This window comes from Microtus pennsylvanicus, chromosome 9 (genome assembly GCF_037038515.1).
Source record: "Microtus pennsylvanicus isolate mMicPen1 chromosome 9, mMicPen1.hap1, whole genome shotgun sequence".
NCBI classification, from domain to species: Eukaryota; Metazoa; Chordata; class Mammalia; order Rodentia; family Cricetidae; genus Microtus; species Microtus pennsylvanicus.
Genome location: NC_134587.1, coordinates 105754406 through 105773293, shown reverse-complemented (window position 1 = coordinate 105773293; position 18888 = coordinate 105754406). Strand labels below are relative to the sequence as shown.

At 45.0% G+C, this 18888-nt stretch overlaps 1 protein-coding gene across 2 annotated transcripts in view; it reads left to right on the top strand.

The window, feature by feature from the left end:
- The window catches only part of Slc18a1 (solute carrier family 18 member A1), a 45062-nt gene that overhangs the window by 11282 nt on the left and 14892 nt on the right, over positions 1-18888 (top strand). For both annotated transcript variants that reach the window (XM_075984566.1, XM_075984567.1), the window contains exons 4-10: positions 663-721; positions 4901-4984; positions 5964-6056; positions 7531-7620; positions 7843-7886; positions 10081-10141; positions 10219-10314. In XM_075984566.1, coding sequence (XP_075840681.1) covers positions 663-721; positions 4901-4984; positions 5964-6056; positions 7531-7620; positions 7843-7886; positions 10081-10141; positions 10219-10314 — 527 coding nt within the window. The remainder of the gene's footprint in view (positions 1-662; positions 722-4900; positions 4985-5963; positions 6057-7530; positions 7621-7842; positions 7887-10080; positions 10142-10218; positions 10315-18888) is intronic.

The following is an 18888-nucleotide window of genomic DNA, read 5'->3' as shown; positions in this document are numbered from 1 at the left end:
GCCCAGGTCTCATACAGGTCGGTGGTTCTCAGCCCTCCTAATGCTGTGACCCTTTAATACAGTTCCTCTTGTTGTGGTGACCCCCACCGTAAAATTATTTCACTGCTACTTCATAATTGTAATTTTGATGTTATAAATTGTAATGTGAATATCTAATATGTAACTCCCAAAAGGTCCTGAATCTGATGCAGGTGGTTAGAAAAGGAAAGAAGGGATGTTCTGGTCCCAGGGGAGCCAGCAGTTTGGCAGCTTGTTATCCCAAAGGAGAGCGGGTTGTTGGTGACATGCTCTAGGCATCTTCTTAGTGATGTGAATGAATCTGAGCACTGAGAGCAGAGGCAGTGATCAGCTGGAAGTTGGTGAGCAAGGCTTGAGTGGTATGGAGGAGAGCATAGGACAATCTGAACGCAATCTGTGCTCTAGCTCCTGGAATTCTCAGCTAGGATGATCCTGAGGTTTTGAGGGACACTTTCTCTGGAAGGATCATTTGGGCCTTGTCTATGGGTAGATCTGCATGTTTGTTTATTTATGTGTGTGCACTCACATATGAAAATTGCCCTTATATTAACCCCATCTCTGTTCGTACTGAGATTAAAAAAATATCATCCGAGAATATGAACACCTGCTGCAATGCTATCTTCTTTTGTTCACTTCTGTTTTAGGATTGGCTATCACATACCCATGTTTGCTGGCTTTATGACCATGTTTCTCTCCACACTGAGTAAGTCACTGGCTTCTCTTCACTAAGCATCTTTGACTTCGTCGTATAAATGAGTAAGGGAGCAGGATTGTGTAACCCAGGGAAAAGGAAGACATCCGAACAAGCAACTGGGACACTGACTGAAATGTTCTGTAGTCATTTGAACAGGGGCTGGGATAGCGTAAGTAACCACTTCCCCCTAATTGGAATTATTCTCCTCTTCTACAGGAGAACAGATTCTTAATTTACTTCGGTGAAAATTATAAGAGCTGTATGAATGTACACAACATGGCATATATGAATGTGTGTATGTATATTTACTTGTTCAGGTAGGGGTGTGTGTGTGTGTTTGTGTGTGTGTGTAACTAATCTCTTGAGCAAGCTTACTACAAGCCTCCCATCTTTTACAAAGAGATAGTATTACTTCAGTATGCCATGGTAAAGGTATTCTTTTGGTATGCTATGGTGAAAGATGACTAATAACAACAGCAAAAGAATATTGCATCCTAGTAACTAGAAAAGTCCCAAATCCTACTGTTTCCTAACTGAGGGCACTAAAGGTAATACTTTAGGGAAGTAAATTTGCTAAAGAAGCAGGAGAGTAAATGGCAAAGCCCATTCAGTATCAGCTATCAGCTTGATGTTCCTAATGGAGGCGGAATCAAAACAGTGAGGTGAATAAGCCTGATGTTGACTCTGAGACATGAGGAGGAAGCACACAGGGTGGGGGTGTCCACTTCTAGGGGTTAATGCCAGGAAGGTGCCTGTAGACCTGCCTTTGCTAAGGCCTGCTCTGAATTACACAGCTTCTCCCTCCCCCTTGATTTTTTCCCTTAGTTTTCTATCATGCATCCTCTTCTCTATTCCTCCTCAGCTTTTCTTCCCCTACAGTAAGAACTGACCCAATCCAAAGTTAAATTTAGGGGTGAAAGGAAGGCTGAAATACAAGAGCTTGAAATGGGGTGTTCTTGCTGAGAGCTGGAAAAACACTTTGGTGATTAGAGTTAAAAAAAAAAAAAGCAGTCACCAGGCTCCGTGACTTAGTTCTAAACTCAGGGTCACAGAGAAGGCCCTCATCAGACTCTGTGGGACACCACACAAAACCAAAACCAGTTAGTTAATGAAGGCAAGAGATTTGTGGGGGTAGAGGGGCTGGTTGGATCCAGAGGGAAGCGGAAGAAGGTGATGAGGTGGAGAGCAGAGTGTACACGCATGAAGTGGTGAGAGAGAATTTACCAATAAGAAAAGAAACCTAGGAAGTTCAGTAGCAGTGTTCATTAATTTCTATAAACTCAGCCTGTGAAAGAGAACAAATTAAGGAATATGGTCATCCAGTGTGACTTGGAAATTCATTAATTTTTTTTCTGCAACATACATAAAGGATAAAATATGTTCTCACTGTCTAGAGGAGGGTGTGGTGGTTGCCTTTGGAATCATGATCATACCCTGCAAAATAAGTCCACAAAGTGTATCTGTGGCCCAAGCTCTTTAGTATAAAATCGTTGCCTGCCTCTCTGCCAAGAAGTAGTAATTAAAATCCTTTCCTATTTACCTAACTGTATGTGTTGAATAACAATTATGGTTTATGTGAGGTCACTAGTGTTGATCTACTGAGTTAGCCTAATTCTATACAAAAGAAAATATATTTAGCTATTAGCGTTGTCTGTGTAAGACTTACTTGGGATCTGAATAAAATAAATAAGAACTGGGCATGCTGGCACAGGCCTGTAATCCTAGCACTTGGGAGTTAGAAGTAGGAGGCTTAGAAGGTCAGAGTCATACTTGGCTATAGTGAGTTCAAGGCCAGCCCAGGATACATGAGATCCTGTCTCAAAAAAGCAAAATTACTAAGAAGTTGATGGTGCTTATTATTACTCTCAAAGCCCCTATCTGAGATTTTTTTTAACGTAACTGGGAGACAAATAATGATCCATATTAATTTAGAAAAATGGAAAGAAGACAGGCGGTGGTGGCACACACCTTTAATCCCAGCACTTGGGAGGCAGAGGTAGGTGGATCTCCGTGAGTTTGAGGCCAGCCTGGTCTACAAATTAAGTTTCAGGACACCTGGAGCTGTTACAAAGAGAAACTCTGTCTTAAAAATACAAACCAGTCAAATGAACAAATAAAAAAGAAAATAAAATGATTGCTTTCTCTCAATAGTATGACCAGCTGTCTTGATTTTCCCAGGACTGAGGTTTTCCACAATGTGACTTTCAGTTCTGAAACTAAAAAAAGAAACAAAAGACAAATTGGCCACTCCATTCTTCAAAGATACAACAATAGTGGGGTTTAAGCATGCTAGATACTAGAAAGTCTGAGGATGGGCATTGGAGGCTAAACATGGAGGACTGAGAATGTGTGATTTTGGGAGACAATTAGTTGGGTGTGGTCATGCTGGGCTGTAACTGAAGTTCGTAAAACACAACCCAAGGCACCTATAATAAGTGGTCAGGAAGATTAAAGTTTGTCTGGCTCAGACACCTTGGGAAGGATTCTTTTTTTTTTTTTTTTGGAGAAATTGTTTGGGAGTCAAGGATGAGCGATGTCTGGGCCTACCAACACATTCTCTACAACCTGTAATTTAGTTTGAGACAATACTCTCCAGTTTGCCTCGCAGTTTCATTTGTGTTAGAGTCTCTACTAGATGGTCCATCTTCAAGGGCATAAACTGATGTGTTCTTTCTCTTTCACGTCAGCTCCCAGGCCAGCAGAGCAGCACACTTGATATCATGTAGTAAACCCCAGTTTGATTGGTGGAAGCATCTTCCACCAAGTGGAAAGGTCAGATCAAATGTAAGATGTCTTCTACCCAATGTCTATGGCCCTTGAGGTGCACACAACAGATGGCCCAGGATGACCCAGGAATGGCAAGAGGTCAATGTGATGTAATACTGGATCCAGGAGTAGGGATAGGTACCAGCTCTCACTTTCAGTGGGTAGAATATCAGACTCTGAGCAAGAAATACAGAGACCTCGCCTTCCTTCCACAGGTACTGACGTGATTTATGCCCTGTGACTCTTAGCTTTATTACCAATTCTAAATCCGTTCTAATTGAAAGCTGGAGTGACGTCAGTTAAGCAATTAACTTCATGAACAGAAGGCAAACATCATCATGCTTTCTTCTTCCTTTTGTATTTAAATATGTTAATTCTGTGAGACAATGGGTCTCAGCTCATTGTGCGTGCTTAAAAATCTACGTAACAGTGACTCATCTCTCTATGGAACTCGAGTCAGCTTCTAATTCTTCCTTTTTTAAAGAATTTTTTGATGTTTATGTATTGTGTTATTTATTTATTTCACATGCATATGTATGCCACCGAGGACATCAAAGTCAAAGGACAACTTTCGAGAGTTGCTTCTCTCCTACCATGTGGGCTCCAGGTTCAAACTCACCTTGCAGTCTTGGCAGCAAGTACCTTTACTCACTGAGTCATCTCTTTGGCCTAAAAAGTATTCTTTTTTCAAAATGTTGTTTTATTAATGTCCTATTTTGGGTTTTGTTGTTGTGATAAAATATTCTTACCAGAAGATACTTGCTGGAAAAATGGGTTTATTTGGCTTACAGCATACAATTCCTGGTTGGGGAAAGCCAAGGCCGAAACCCAGAGGCAGAAACTGATGCAGAGATGATGAAAGAAAGATGCTCACTAGCTTGCTCCTAATGGCATGCTTAGCTACCTTTTTTGTACAACCCAGGATCACTTGCCTAGGAATCGCACTGCCCATGTTGGGCTGGGCCCTCCTATATCTATTAACAAGAAAATGCCTCACAGCGATGGCCACAGGCCAATCTGATCTAGGTAATGCCTCGACTGAGGTTACTTATTCCCAGATGACTCTGGCCTATGTCAAGTTGATTGCTGAATTCGACTGTGACAACTTAATTAACCTAATATCTACTAATGGGTTTGGTTATGATCATTTCTTGCATTTTGGTAGGTACCTTTGATCATCCTCCTTCCCAATTGCCCTCTTTCATCCCCCTCGCTCTCACCGATAATCTCTCTAGTCCCAGTGAGCCCCTTTCTACTTTCACGTCTTTTCTGGTGACCCAACACGTTTAATTAGGGTTACTTATAGAAGCATGGGTGAGGGGCTATTTACAGGAGCACAAGCACCCTACTAGTGGCCACACCACTGAGGAAAACGTTTCTCCTCACGCCAACCTGGATCATTCTGACTCTTATCTTCCCCAGTGTTTGCTTTCTCTGGCACCTATGCCCTGCTCTTTGTGGCCCGGACCCTCCAAGGCATCGGATCTTCATTTTCGTCTGTTGCAGGTAATGCTGCAAAACACACACAGACACAGACACACAGACACACAGACACACAGACACACACACACACAGACACACACACACACAGACACACACACACAGACACACACAGACACACACACACAGACACACACACACACAGACACACACACACAGACACACACACAGACACACACACAGACACACACACAGACACAGACACACACACACCTCTTACCACTGCCTAACTACTTTAGGTACTATATAAAATTTGTATGAGGAAACTACAGAAAATGCCATCCAGGGAGGTAGCAATTGTCATTCAGGAATAGAGAGATTGTGAACTTGTGGGAGGGGTCGGTAGGTTCCGTAGGTCAGGCTTTTATCTAGTCCACTTCTTGACCCTTTATTTGCGCTGCTTTTATTTAATAGGACTTGTTATTTCAGTGATGTCATCATAGTTTTTAAAGTATGGCTAAGCAAAGGTATCACAGTATCCCATGAGGCTGCTGTGTTCTGCCCCTCACACAACTGAATGGCCTGGTGGCACAGTTGCTAGATGCTGCCAGTCGGTTCTGTCTCCCAGGGACCTAGTGTTTTCATGTTCCTCCTTGATTACCGTACTGAATACAATAGTCCAGTCATAGATCTTCCTTTCCTGGCCTGGTCTGTAACCTCCTCAAGCAAGGAGATATTAGGAAATGACAAACCCTTTGAAACGGGAAATGATTAGATGGTAGTATTATTATATTGCCCTTTCTCTAAGGTTTTTCATTTTTAACAATATTAGCACCAAAATAATAAGTTGTGTGTAGAGGAGGAGGGAGTGGCAACTGTGGGAGGAAGTATTTCTAGTATTCTGTGAGCTAAGTTTTATAAAACCCCTCAAGTGAAATATCCAGCAAAGACAGTCACTCAAGATATTGTAGGGTGGGGACCAAGGGCTGTAAGAAGCAATCAGAAACCTCCCATACGCCAACATCTGCCGTCATTTTCTATGCAGGGCTTGGGATGCTGGCCAGTGTCTACACCGACAACTACGAACGAGGGAGAGCCATGGGAATTGCTTTGGGGGGCCTGGCTTTGGGGCTTCTGGGTAAGTAATACCTAAATAGAGGCCTAAATTCAGGAGATGGGGGTGTTGCAAACTCCACAAAGATGGCTCCAGGAGCCAGGTACTTCCCTGACGTGGAAGACAAGTAAGTATTTTCCTTGCTCCCCTGGCCCAATTGTGTTGACTCCTTCAGATAGATCACGTGGGAGAGGTGACATTTCTCTCTCTTTAAGAAGCTGTGAAATGCAGGAGGGCCCAGGGAAGTCCTGAAGGCCAACCAGTCCAAGCGAGTGAATGTCTCTACATCATGGCTCCTGCTTCCCTCTCCTCTCCTTCTGGGCACAGCTGCTGCTTTCCACAGGCACGCTGGGCTTTTGCCAGACTCCCTGCTGATTTCATAGAAGTAATGTCCTTTAATCCTCACCGCCAATTAGTGAAGGATGAGCGGCTGTCCCCAGGCTAGTGATGAGAATTAGAAAGATTAAGGAGCTATCCAAGGTACTGCCAGGGTCAGGGATAAGGACTCAGATGTTCTGTATTCAGAATGTCTCAGCTCCACACAATATATTTATGTTTTCCTTGATGTTTAGACTTCATACTGACTAATTCAACAAGCTGCTTCCTTTTGCTGAGCACTTTCTCCGTGCCAAACACCATGCTGACACAGATGTCGTAGAGGTTAAAGGCTTCAGACAATGTTCTGCCCTCAGGGAGTTTGCAAGCTTGCCAAGGGAAATACCCAGCTCTTGTATTCCCTGGCCTATGTCCTACCAGCCACCATGGTAGAAAAGAGAGGGAAGAAGTCCCTGTTCTTTGTTAGTAGTCATATGGATACCCAGTCTTGGATGTGGGTCATACCAGACTCCTTTATCACACTTTCAGAAGAACAAACGTGCTAGATCCCTTCAAGCTTAGCCTCTCCCTCTTTCTTGGTATGAACCTCCTACAGGTTCTCTTTCACAATCCCTGCTGCCTTCAAGGTACACACTACCAGAAGAATCTCTTGGTGCTGTTTTTCTCTGCTAAAGAGTAATTTGTTTGTCAATAAGCCACAAGGCTCTTGTTGGTTACATCAATAGATAGCTCACCTGGATATCTGGAGCCCTTGATTGGCGTCGCTCCAGCCATCTTCATCTTCACATCTTCCCTCAGAACATGCGTGTTTCATTAGTGTTAGCACTCACCGCCACTTGTGCCCCATTCAGACTCCTCATTGTTGACCCTGCACATCACCCCAGATGCGGTGGACTCGGCAAAGTGTTTATGACCACCTGGTCTTTCTGATTCATTCCATTACACATTTTACCACATTTCAATTACTTGTCCTATTGCTTCCCCAATCCCTGCTCTGTTAAATTTCATTCACTAGAAAGGAATGTCTTGAGGACGGAGAATGATCCTTCACCTCTCAACCTCCAGCCTCAGTGGAGCTCAGACCCTCAAGGCCTTCAGTAAAGGCTGAGAGGGTGTTGTGGAGGACTTGCACTGCAGGTATCTGTGCTGTTTTCTCTTTCAGTGGGAGCCCCTTTTGGAAGTGTGATGTATGAATTCGTGGGCAAATCTTCGCCGTTCCTCATCTTGGCCTTTCTGGCACTTCTAGATGGAGGTCAGTCAATGCCGGTGCCTCCAGACAGATAATAGCTCAGCTCGGGTTGGAAATGCATCGTGCCATGGTGTCTATCTGGACATGTTTAGATGGGTCAAGGACTGTCTTGTTCTAGGAGAAGAGGAAGGAGCTGAGGGAGTCAAGGTGGTAGCTATGCGGCCATTAGCAGAGCCCCGGATAATTGATGAGTAAGCAGAGCTCTTCCTCTGTCTTTTCCCTCAGCTCTCCAACTCTGCATCCTATGGCCTTCCAAGGTGTCTTCTGAGGTAAGTGGACATGAAACTCCATTGCTCTGGGATAAATAGCCTGGCTAAGCACAGGAGAAAGAGGAAGTCAGGAAAAGTGAACTTCAGATTTGGATTCTAGGCAGGCCTACACTTAGGAGATAGCAAAGAACTCTGGCTTGGTATTGGATGGAAGTGGGGCTTTAGAAAGAAGCAGATATTTTCTATGGAATGAAGAAGGTGACAGAAACCTCCAGACAACCAAGAGGAGCATCATTCATTTATAGGTAAGAAATACCAGAGTTTGTGTTTTTCTGACTTCAAGATAAAGATGGCTTGAGAAATCCAGATTGAGCTGTATTATGAGGGCTGTGGGTACAACATTGAGCAAGAAGTTGCCCAGTGTGTGAGCACTGATCAAGAAGGCGCTGGAGAGACAGGAGCAGTGGTACCAGTGGAGAGGCCATGTGTCCACCTGGGCCAGCTCCCCTAGTATTGGTGAACTGTCTGAAGTCAAAGAAGGGATTGTAACAACAGAAGCAGAGAAGGATCGGGCATTATTGGGAGGGCAAGGATGTGTCTGAGCTGGAGAAGTTTTTACATGCAAAGAGCAAGGGGGTGAGATCCTCTACAAAGTCTGATAAGGAGAACATACTGCGGAGGATGGTACCGTGGCCTGAGTGTCAGTGGGAACACTAGAAAGCAGTTTTCCTTGAGCATAATACTTTGTTGTGTGAATTGGTAAGGGCATAATTGCTTCATAACATTAGTGTAGTATCTTTGGGGTGCATAGACCATTACCACGTAGGAGCCAAAGCTAGCTAGAAAGATATATTCAAAGGGTATTAATCTATTGCTATTTTCCCCTTCCCTTCCTTCACCTCTATCTCTCCAAAGCAAGCATTTTAATTCCTTTCTATGTTTGTGTGTTTTTTGCCCAAATGATTTATGTATGTTTTCTTATGGTTACCACCTTTTCTTCCCCAAAAGGTAACATACTCTATAGGCTTCTTTATATTCTGCTTTCCCCATCACTTAATAATGTATACCCCCAAAAAATCCCCTTACTGTTTTGCAGCTATATATCTCACAATAGGGAAGAAAATGCTTCATTCTGTTTCCTGTGTGTGCGTTTAGGTGGTTTTCAGTATGTTGCCACCTCAAATAGTACTCCAGTTAATAACCTCATGAACACGCATTTTATAATGTTGGAAGTTGTGTTTTTTACTCTGTTTGACTTTCTCTCTCTGTCTCCTCACCTCTGACAGTCTGCAGTAGGGATTGAACACAGGGCCTTGCACAGCCCAGGCAAGCACTCCACCACTAAGCTATGCACACCCCCAGCTCTGGCAGTATCATTACCTGTCTTTAACTGTGATGCTTACTTACTTCTTTGTGTATGTTTGCTATTTATATCCATTTCTTTACTTTGATTTGCATATGGAGTAAGAATATTATAATTTTGGTTTCTGCACCTCTAAATTTATCCATTCTTGTATGTGGTCATTGTATCCAGACTATTAAATCTCACATGTGACAGAGTAGACAGCACACCAGAGATTAGAACTCTTTGGTTCCAACGACTGAGTCAGGGAACACTGTGGCAAAAGGGAAATTTGAACTTGATCTTGAAGAACAGGTAAGATGGAGAATTCTGGAGATGAGAAGAATGGTAATTTGGGGAAAGGCACCACAAGGAAGGTGGGTTGTCCAGGTGTGGCTGGTGTAAGACAATGAGAGAGAGACCATCAAGATTGGTCATTAGGACCAGCATGTGAACATGGGTGTTTAGGCTCGCCAACTGCACAGCATACTCAGAATGGCCGGAAGGAAGAACCTGGACAGCATGAGGAGCTTCTTCTGTAGCCCTTGTGCTCTCCCTTTGGGGCTAAGTGCTCTGCCTTTGTCAAATGCTGCCCGTGGACAAACATTTCCAGAGAGATAGTGGAAAGGCCCTGGACACGTCTGACCATCCTGGCCTTGCTGCCATTCACTGGAGGTAGGAATTATATCCAATACATGGTTTGCCGCTCTGATTGCCTCAGGACTTGTACACATGATGGACTCTGTCCCCAGCTGTGATACCAGACTGGTCACTTCCTTTCCCTACACCTGAGTTTCTTGGTCTCTACAGTAAAGGAGCCAGTGATGTCTAAGGCTCTAGCTTAGATATTGTGGCAACAGAAGGCCTGTAAAGTCTGAAGAACTAAAAGGTGCCTATTCTTTGTTTTCCCAGAGTGTCATGGGGACTCCACTTCTGACACTTCTCAAAGACCCTTACATCCTGGTGGCAGCAGGTAAGCTGAGCATGGCTTCCCCCTGTGAAAAGAGTCAGACTATAGGCAGCTCATTGGCTCACAGAACTGTCTCTCAGGTTCCATCTGCCTGGCCAACATGGGAGTCGCGATGCTCGAGCCCACACTGCCCATCTGGATGCTGCAGACCATGTGTTCCCCTGAGTGGCAGCTAGGTAAGTGGCCTGGGTCGCCACCAAAGGCTGAGGCACCGTGCAGGTGCGCTGGGCCTTTCCGAAGGTGTTCAGTAACCATCAAATCCACGTCGTCAGTCTCTCATAGGGACAGCACACGCCCTTCGTGGACTTATCCCCATGTCCACACCCATGCCCAGAGTCCGAATGGCTGTGTGGAGAGTCACCTTGAGAAAGATGGTGGGCCACGTAAAGGCCACGGGCCTAGTACTCTGTAAAACTCTTCGGTGTTTCCAGCCAAAGGCCTGGTTTTGTTTCCAGAGCATTGACTGGCAATGCAAACGTGTGAAACCCACTTAACCTTTCTGTATTACTTTTCTCACTGCTGTGACAAAATACCGAGAAAGCAGCGTCACAGAGGAAGGACCTCTGAGCTCCTGTTGGGAGGATTTAGTCTATCTTGGTGGCAAGGCCTGCAGAGTTAAATACTGCTGCAGCGCCTCAGCTCTGCGGGGACGGAGATGCTGCCTGCACTTTATAAAGTCGTTGTCTAAGGCGCAGCCTACAGGTGGTGCTTCCCACACTCCGTGTGGGTCTTCCTCTTCACATGACCCTCTCTTCACACCCCTCCCAGACTTCCCAGAGGCGCGTCTCCTAGCGATTCTCATCCAGTAATTGATAAAATTAACTACCTCATTTTCTAACATCATTTTTAAAGAATCTTTTGTTTATATAAAATTATAAGATAAAATTGTGTGTTGTTCTAACCAGCGAGGCAGATGGGCCTGAGGCCATCGGTTCTGTTTCCAGGCAACTGGGCACATGCCGTCTGCTCTCTATTTTTGACTACTTCTGAGGACAAATCCCAGGGCCCTCATGCAAACTGGGCAAGCATTCTACCACCAAGCTACAGCCCCAGTCCCCTCAGTCCCCCCAGTCCTGCTATTTTATTTAGTGAGACATGAGATATAAACCCTCATCCTCAGTGCCTATGCATGTTTTCCCATGACTTTGGACTATGTTATTTTGAAGTGATTTGGTCTCATGATGAGCAGCACTCGAGCACCATCTGAAATGAGCTTGGGTGTGCTATCTGCTTCACAGAGCGATTGTAGGAACGAGCGGCCTAGGGTGTTCTGCTCCACAGAGGCCTTGAGTGAGGATTTGAGTGAGCATAGAGAAAATGCCTGGGCCTCAGGAAACCCCAGGACAAGGGGGCAGGAGAGGCTACGTGCAAACGGCTCAGTCACTACAGGCAGGAGAGGTTAGTGGTGCCAGAGGGGAAGCTGATAATAACCGGATATAGCTCAATGTACCATAAAAAATACAGAATCTAATTTTAAGGGGCCAGGTCTAAGCAGGGCCCCAGCTGTACACTTACCTTCAAATCGAATTTCTTGGGCTGTAACTGCCTCTGACCAAGACAATTAATTGAGTTAGGCAGTGCTCGGTGCCGATAGCATCTCTTCTGAGGAGGTTCTGGCCATGGCTCCCGGTACTAGTGAGTACGACACCCTGGAGCAGCCCTCCCCAGCTGTCCAGTTAGAGGCCACCTTCACAAGTCTCTTGATTACCGTGTGCAGCATCTTATGCTACTTTCCCCAGTGCTGTCTGTGCTATAAACTCTACACACTCTGGATGGCGGGGCCTCGAAGCAAGGTGGCAAAAACATGTCCACTGCACCCCACTCCTTTTCTAAAATTCACTTTTTCTTTTCTTTTTTTTTATTTTATTGATTTTTATTGAGCTCTACATTTTTTTCTGCTCCCCGCCCTTCCTCTCCCCTCCCCTTCAAGCCTCTTCCATGGTCCCCATGCTCCCAATTTACTCAGGAGATCTTGTCTTTTTCTACTTCCCATGTAGATTAGATCCACATATGTCTCTTTTAGGGTCCTCATTGTTGTCTAGGTTCTCTGGGATTGTGAACTGTAGGCTGGTTTTCTTTGCTTTATGTTTAAAAGCCACTTATGAGTGAGAATATATATTTGTCTTTCAGGGTCTCGGTTACCTCACTCAATATACTGTTCTCTAGATCCTTCCATTTGCCTGCAAATTTCAAGTTGTCATTATTTCTTTCTAAAAATTATTTTTAATTTTCAATACATCCCAGCCGCAGTTTCCCCTACTCCTCCTCCTCCTACCCCACCCACACCCCCATTTTGTCTTTACCCAAGATCCACTCCTCCATTTCCCTTCAGAAAAGAGCTGGCCTCTCAGGGATATCCTGTGAGCATGGTATAACAAGATACATTAAGATAGACCCTCATGTCAAGGCTGGGTGAAGCAATCCAGTAGGAGGAAGAGGGTCCCAAAAACCAGATGAGTCAGAGACACCTCCCATATCTGTCTTCATTTTCATGTGTAAAAATAAAACTTTCATGGTTTTGGTCTTTGGACTTATTTGAGGGAGGTTACTGTAGTGTGCGGGTTATAGGCTTTCCTAAGCTAATAATTCATCTTGCCTTGGCTATGTGTGATCCACCCTTGAAGACAGGCTGTGAATGGCACGGGGGTGTTGATTAGTCTAGAACACAAAGCACTGCTGAAATACCTCCTGGAGTGAGGTGCTATGGGGCACGGGCATGTCTGAGGAAAGCCTCATGTAGGGTAGGGAGTTTCCCACAATTTACAAGGATGCCAAGGAGACCGGGAGCTAGGCAGCGAGCTTCCCCTTTCTATGTATCGCTAAGCCATTCAGTAGTTATTACCTGTAAACTCCCTGGAGCAGTTAAACGCAGATGAACAGGTCCAGTCTGAAACAGATTGCCAGCCCGCACAGATAAAGCAGGCAAACACGGGAAGGCACGCCTCACTTCTGCTGCACAGAAGACAATATGAAAAGCAAACAGGCTGCTGCCAGGCCCTGCCAACTGTTTACACTGGGCTTTGGGATCAGGGTCATGATGCTTTCTGTTGGCTTATATTGTTTCCTCGGGGCCCAAAGTGGTACAGGGAGGGACTAGGGAGACCCACGGAGACTCACGCTGCTGGTTCCAAACAGATCCTCAGGCCAGAGTCCGCCATGAGTCCCTCTGGTGGGCTTGGTTAGGGGGAACTCTTGGCCATGGACTGAGTTAACCCTGGCCATCCCAGGCACGGCAATAATTAAGACGAATGCTTACAGGGTACTGCTTCCGTGTCAAAACAACCAAAAAGATATGTAGTGTGTTCTTACTTTTTGTTTTATCGTTTTCTATAAACATTTTTAATTTTTTAAAATGATTTTGTAACTGCAATATATTTTTATCATAACCAGCCCAGCCTTTCCAATTCTTCCCATGTTACCCTATCTTTCCTTTATTTTTTTAAATATTTATTTAATTATTATGTATACAATATTCTGTCTGTGTGTATGCTTGCAGACCAGAAGAGGGCACCAGACCCCATTACAGATGGTTGTGAGGCATCATGTGGTTGCTGGGAATTGAACTCAGGACCCTTGGAAGAGCAGGCAATGCTCTTAACCTCTGAGCCATCTCTCCAGCCCCCTATCTTTCCTTTAGAACGATGTCCCTGTCTTTAATGATTTTCTAGTGTGTGTGTATGTGCTCATGCATGTGTACATGTGTGTACATGCCTATGTATGGGTTTTGTGGATCCAGTACTGTTGTCCATGTGCTCATGGGTATAGGACTGACTGCTTGGACTCAGAATCTTTTCAGAGGGGCTCCCCCTGCGGAAAACTGATTCGCCTTCTTTCTCATGCCTATAGATCTTCAACCAGGGGTAGAGCATTGTGACTCCTTCCCCCACATACATTGAAATACTGACTGGTGTGGCCCTGTGCAGACAGCCATGCTATTGAGTTTTCATGAAGCAGCTTCCCGTCACACCCAGAACACAGTATTTGGCAACAGTCTCCTTGCCCTCGGGTTCTTACAATCTTCCATAATGTTCCCCGAGCTTAGGGTATAGGGTTCTCTTACTCTGACCATTTGGGGATGGGCTTAAAAGTCACGTGTTCTCTGTATTTTGATCAGCTGTGGTTCTTTGTAATAGCCTCCACCTGCTGCATAAAGATTTTTGATGAGGGCTATGTAATACTTTTTTGATGAATCCCAACCATCCTATTCCTGTGTTAATTGATTTTATTTTTACACCAAAATATTCGAGGTGGGCTGACTTCAAATATTTAGGAAGTTTTTGAGGTGAATGGTCCAAATAGCACAGTGCTGGTTTTAACAAGAACTTTGTTGGGCGAGAGCAGCATGTACATTTCAGGATGAAGTCCCGTCCTTCAACTCACTCTCAGAGAGTTCTAGGGGCCCATGGGACCCACCTTAGTTTGTTCTCAGGAAGATCCCTGTGATGATCAAAGGACCTGCTCCCACCTCCAGCAGGGTCTCATGTAGTGACTTCAAACTGACTATGTATCTGAGGTTGAGAATGAACTTCTTTCTGATCTTTCTGCTTCTACCTGAGAATGACCTTCTGATCCTTCTGCCTCTTCCTCCAGAATGTGGGATTACAGGTGTGTGTGACCAGGTCAAGATTATACGGGGCTAAGGATAGAACCCAGGGCCTCTTGTGCATGTCAGGCAGGCACTTTACTGAATGAGCTACATCTGCACCATAGGCCTTGTTCTTAAAGGTCTCTTCTCCACCCACAGAAACCTCCTGGGGACCAAGTTTCCAGCACATGAATCTACATGGGGGGAATGTGCCACACACAAACCATATATAAGTCTTTATTTAAAAGATTCTTTTACCCTGACCCAGCATGCCATGGCCCTTCCAAATCCTGGACTTAATGGGGACTGCCTAACCTTGTCAAGTATCAGCACGCCTTCTTCTTCTTTTCTTCTTCTTTTTCTTTTTCTTTTTCTTCTTCTTCTTCTTCTTCTTCTTCTTCTTCTTCTTCTTCTTCTTCTTCTTCTTCTTCTTCTTCTTCTTCTTCTTCTTCTTCCTCCTCCTCCTCTTCCTCTTCCTCTTCCTCCTCCTCCTCCTTCCTCCTCCTCCTTCTTTCTCCTCCTCCTTCTTCCTTTTCCTCCTTCTTCCTCCTCCTCTCCTCTTCCTCTCCTCTTCCTCTTCCTCTTCCTCCTCCTCCTCCTTCCTCCTCCTCCTTCTTTCTCCTCCTCCTTCTTCCTTTTCCTCCTTCTTCCTCCTCCTCTCCTCTTCCTCTCCTCCTCCCCTCCTCCTCCTCCTCCTCCTCCTCCTCCTCCTCCTCCTCCTCCTCCTCCTCCTCCTCCTTTTTCTTCTTCTCTGCCCCTCTCACCCTTACTGAAAAGCTGGATACTTGCCGGAGAGCATCATGGGATCTCCAAGAGCCCGTGACGACAGTCCTCTCCTCCAGGCTTTGCTCTCCTTTGCTGCTTCCAGACAGTTTCTCCCCTGTTCTCCATCAAAGACTCACAAGTCCTTTGAAGTCCATGCAGTTTTTGCTGCCAACCACTGACCTCTTTGTTACCCATTCTCCCACAGAAACGGTCACACTAGCTCTTTCCAGTGCTCTTCCTGTCCTGAAACAGTGGCATCTCTGTCCTGGTGGATGAGGCTGTGGACACCGAAGGCTCCCACTTTCTCGGCACGCTCTCCCGCAGTGATCCTTTCCTCCTTGATTTAACCACACAATCCTATGTTCACCCTTGCTAACACCTCTGCTAATCCTCTCGCCTCTGGAATCTCAGTTCCAGGCAAACTCCTTCCACACTCTTTGCACACTTTAACCTCACTTAGACTAACCGTCCTCCAGCCTCAGGGCACTGCTCATGTCCTCCCTCCCCTTAAAAGACTTGAGTTTGGTTTCTAGAGTCCTGCACTGATGTCACTTCCTTTCAATGTTTTCTTTGATTTCAAGATTCTCTTCGGGCAAAAAGAACCTAGCCCTGGTTAGACCTTCTAGTCCTGACTCTGTCAGAGACAGCGAATAGAGCAGCAGTATGACATAGGCCAAGATATCCTTATCTTACTTTTATTTTTGAATTGCTGAGAATTGAACTCAGGGCCCCATGAAGGCCAGGCAAGCGCTCTGGCCCTGAAATCCATCCCTATTTTCTTTATTACTGTAGGGGTAGAGACCTAGGATCTCACATATGCTAGATAAACACTCTGCCACTGAGTTAATTTCCAGCCTTTTAAATTTTATTTTGAGATAGATTAACTTTCCCAGGTTGGCTCTGAACTCGCAGTCCCCCTGCCTCAGCTTCCTGAGTATCTGGGATTGAAAGCATCTGCAGCCACGCCCAGCTCTCGCCTGATAGTTACAAGCACAAATCTAAAGTGTGTTCTCTACTAATGGTCTTCCTGCATACTGGTTATATACTTCCTTTCTCCTTCTGAAACAACTCTTTTGTTTTTATATTTCTCCAGATATACTTCTGTACATTCCATGTCTTCACCCTCACCATCCTCATCTACTGATTTTTCTTAGAAGTGTTTTCTTCCACAGGACCAGGGTTTCATCACCATCACCATCCCATGCATAGTGTTTCCCAATCATCTGTAAGTTCAGTTCCAGGGGACCTGAAGCCCTCTGATGGCACTTCATGGACAAGGTGCACAGATAGATATGGTGCACATATGGACAAGCAAGCACACACTGATACACATACCACATATGGACGAGCAGGCATCACTGATACACATACCACATATGGACAAGCAGGCACACACTGATACACATACCACATATGGACGAGCAAGCACACACTGATACACATACCACATATGGACGAGCAAGCACACACTGATACACATACCACATATGGACGAGCAGGCACCACTGATACACATACCACATATGGACGAGCAGGCACCACTGATACACATACCACATATGGACAAGCAAGCACACACTGATACACATACCACATATGGACGAGCAAGCACACACTGATACACATACCACATATGGACGAGCAGGCATCACTGATACACATACCACATATGGACGAGCAAGCACACACTGATACACATACCACATATGGACGAGCAGGCACCACTGATACACATACCACATATGGACGAGCAGGCACACACTGATACACATACCACATATGGACAAGCAAGCACACACTGATACACATACCACATATGGACGAGCAGGCACCACTGATACACATACCACATATGGACGAGCAGGCACCACTGATACACATACCACATATGGACGAGCAGGCACACACTGATACACATACCACATATGGACAAGCAAGCACACACTGATACACATACCACATATGGACGAGCAGGCACACACTGATACACATACCACATATGGACGAGCAGGCACCACTGATACACATACCACATATGGACAAGCAAGCACACACTGATACACATACCACATATGGACGAGCAGGCACCACTGATACACATACCACATATGGACAAGCAAGCACACACTGATACACATACCACATATGGATGAGCAGGCACCACTGATACACATACCACCTAAAGAATTTTAAACTCTGTGTGGTGGCATACACCTTTGATCTTGCCATTCAGGAGGTAGGCAGATCTCTGTGAGTTCAGATCCAGCTTTGTCCACAGAGTGAGTTTCAGTACAGGCAGGGTTATAAAAAAACAAAGGAATCCTGTATTGTAGTGTGCAATTAGGTTATCTATTTTGCAGGCAATCCTACCCATTTCCAATATTAAAACAAAAAGAGTATGTGCTCTTGAAAAATCTCTGTAACTATAAATATTGGCGTGTGGCAGTGGGCATGTGAGTGCAGGTACACACGGAGGCCAGAGGGTCAGATCTCTCTGGAGCACGGCAGCTGGGAGTCACTCAGCCTGGTTGTTATGGACAGAAGTCAGATCTTTTACAGAACCAGTAAATGATGAGCTATCTCTTCAGCCCCCACTTCCACAATGTTAAAAACAAAGTAGAGCCCAGCAAGTCCTGAGCTTGTATGTTCATGACCTCTTCTTGGAGCCTTTCCCTTGTATATCTGCCTGTCTGGCCCCTCCCCGTGGTTGTTTCAAGCCCTTCATGCCCTCTGACTTTTCTTCCCCACCTATCTTGCCCCTCTTCATCACCCAGCTGATTGAAACAAAAAAACTTTAGTGTGAGAGAAAGTTCTACAGCTTGGCTCTAAAAATACTTGTGAGACTCTGACGTTTTCCAGAGGCCTGCAACAGTCCCTGGTTTCACTCTTGTCCTGTGAACCCATTCATCTAAGAGACTTTCAAGAACTCTCTGAAGTTCCTCCTGGGCTCTCTGCTCACGGGTCCTAGGCACCCAGGAGCCTCCTGCTCCTGCAGCACACTCGGTGGTCTCTCCTCTAAGCCTCTGAGCTAATGTTAGATGCTGCTCATTTCTCTCTTTTCTTTCTTGGTCAACAAGTTCTCAGCTTAAGCACGCCCGCCCCAGCCTTCCTTGGCTCCCCAAATGCATGGTTGCCTTTCCTTCAGTCGTTCTGACAGATGGCTACATGAAATTTCTTTCACATTTTTTCAAAATCATTTTCTTCATTTAATTTTTTAGCGTTTATTTTAGCATTATTATTTAGCACAATCAAATAATTTATTTTAGCACTATCACTCTCTCTTTGAACGTGAGCTCCCTTTGAGTTATGATGATTTTTTTTGTGTTCATTTGCTTGTACTTGTTTGTTTTAAGACATTGTCTTGCTATGTGGACATTGAATTTACCAACCTCTCCACTCA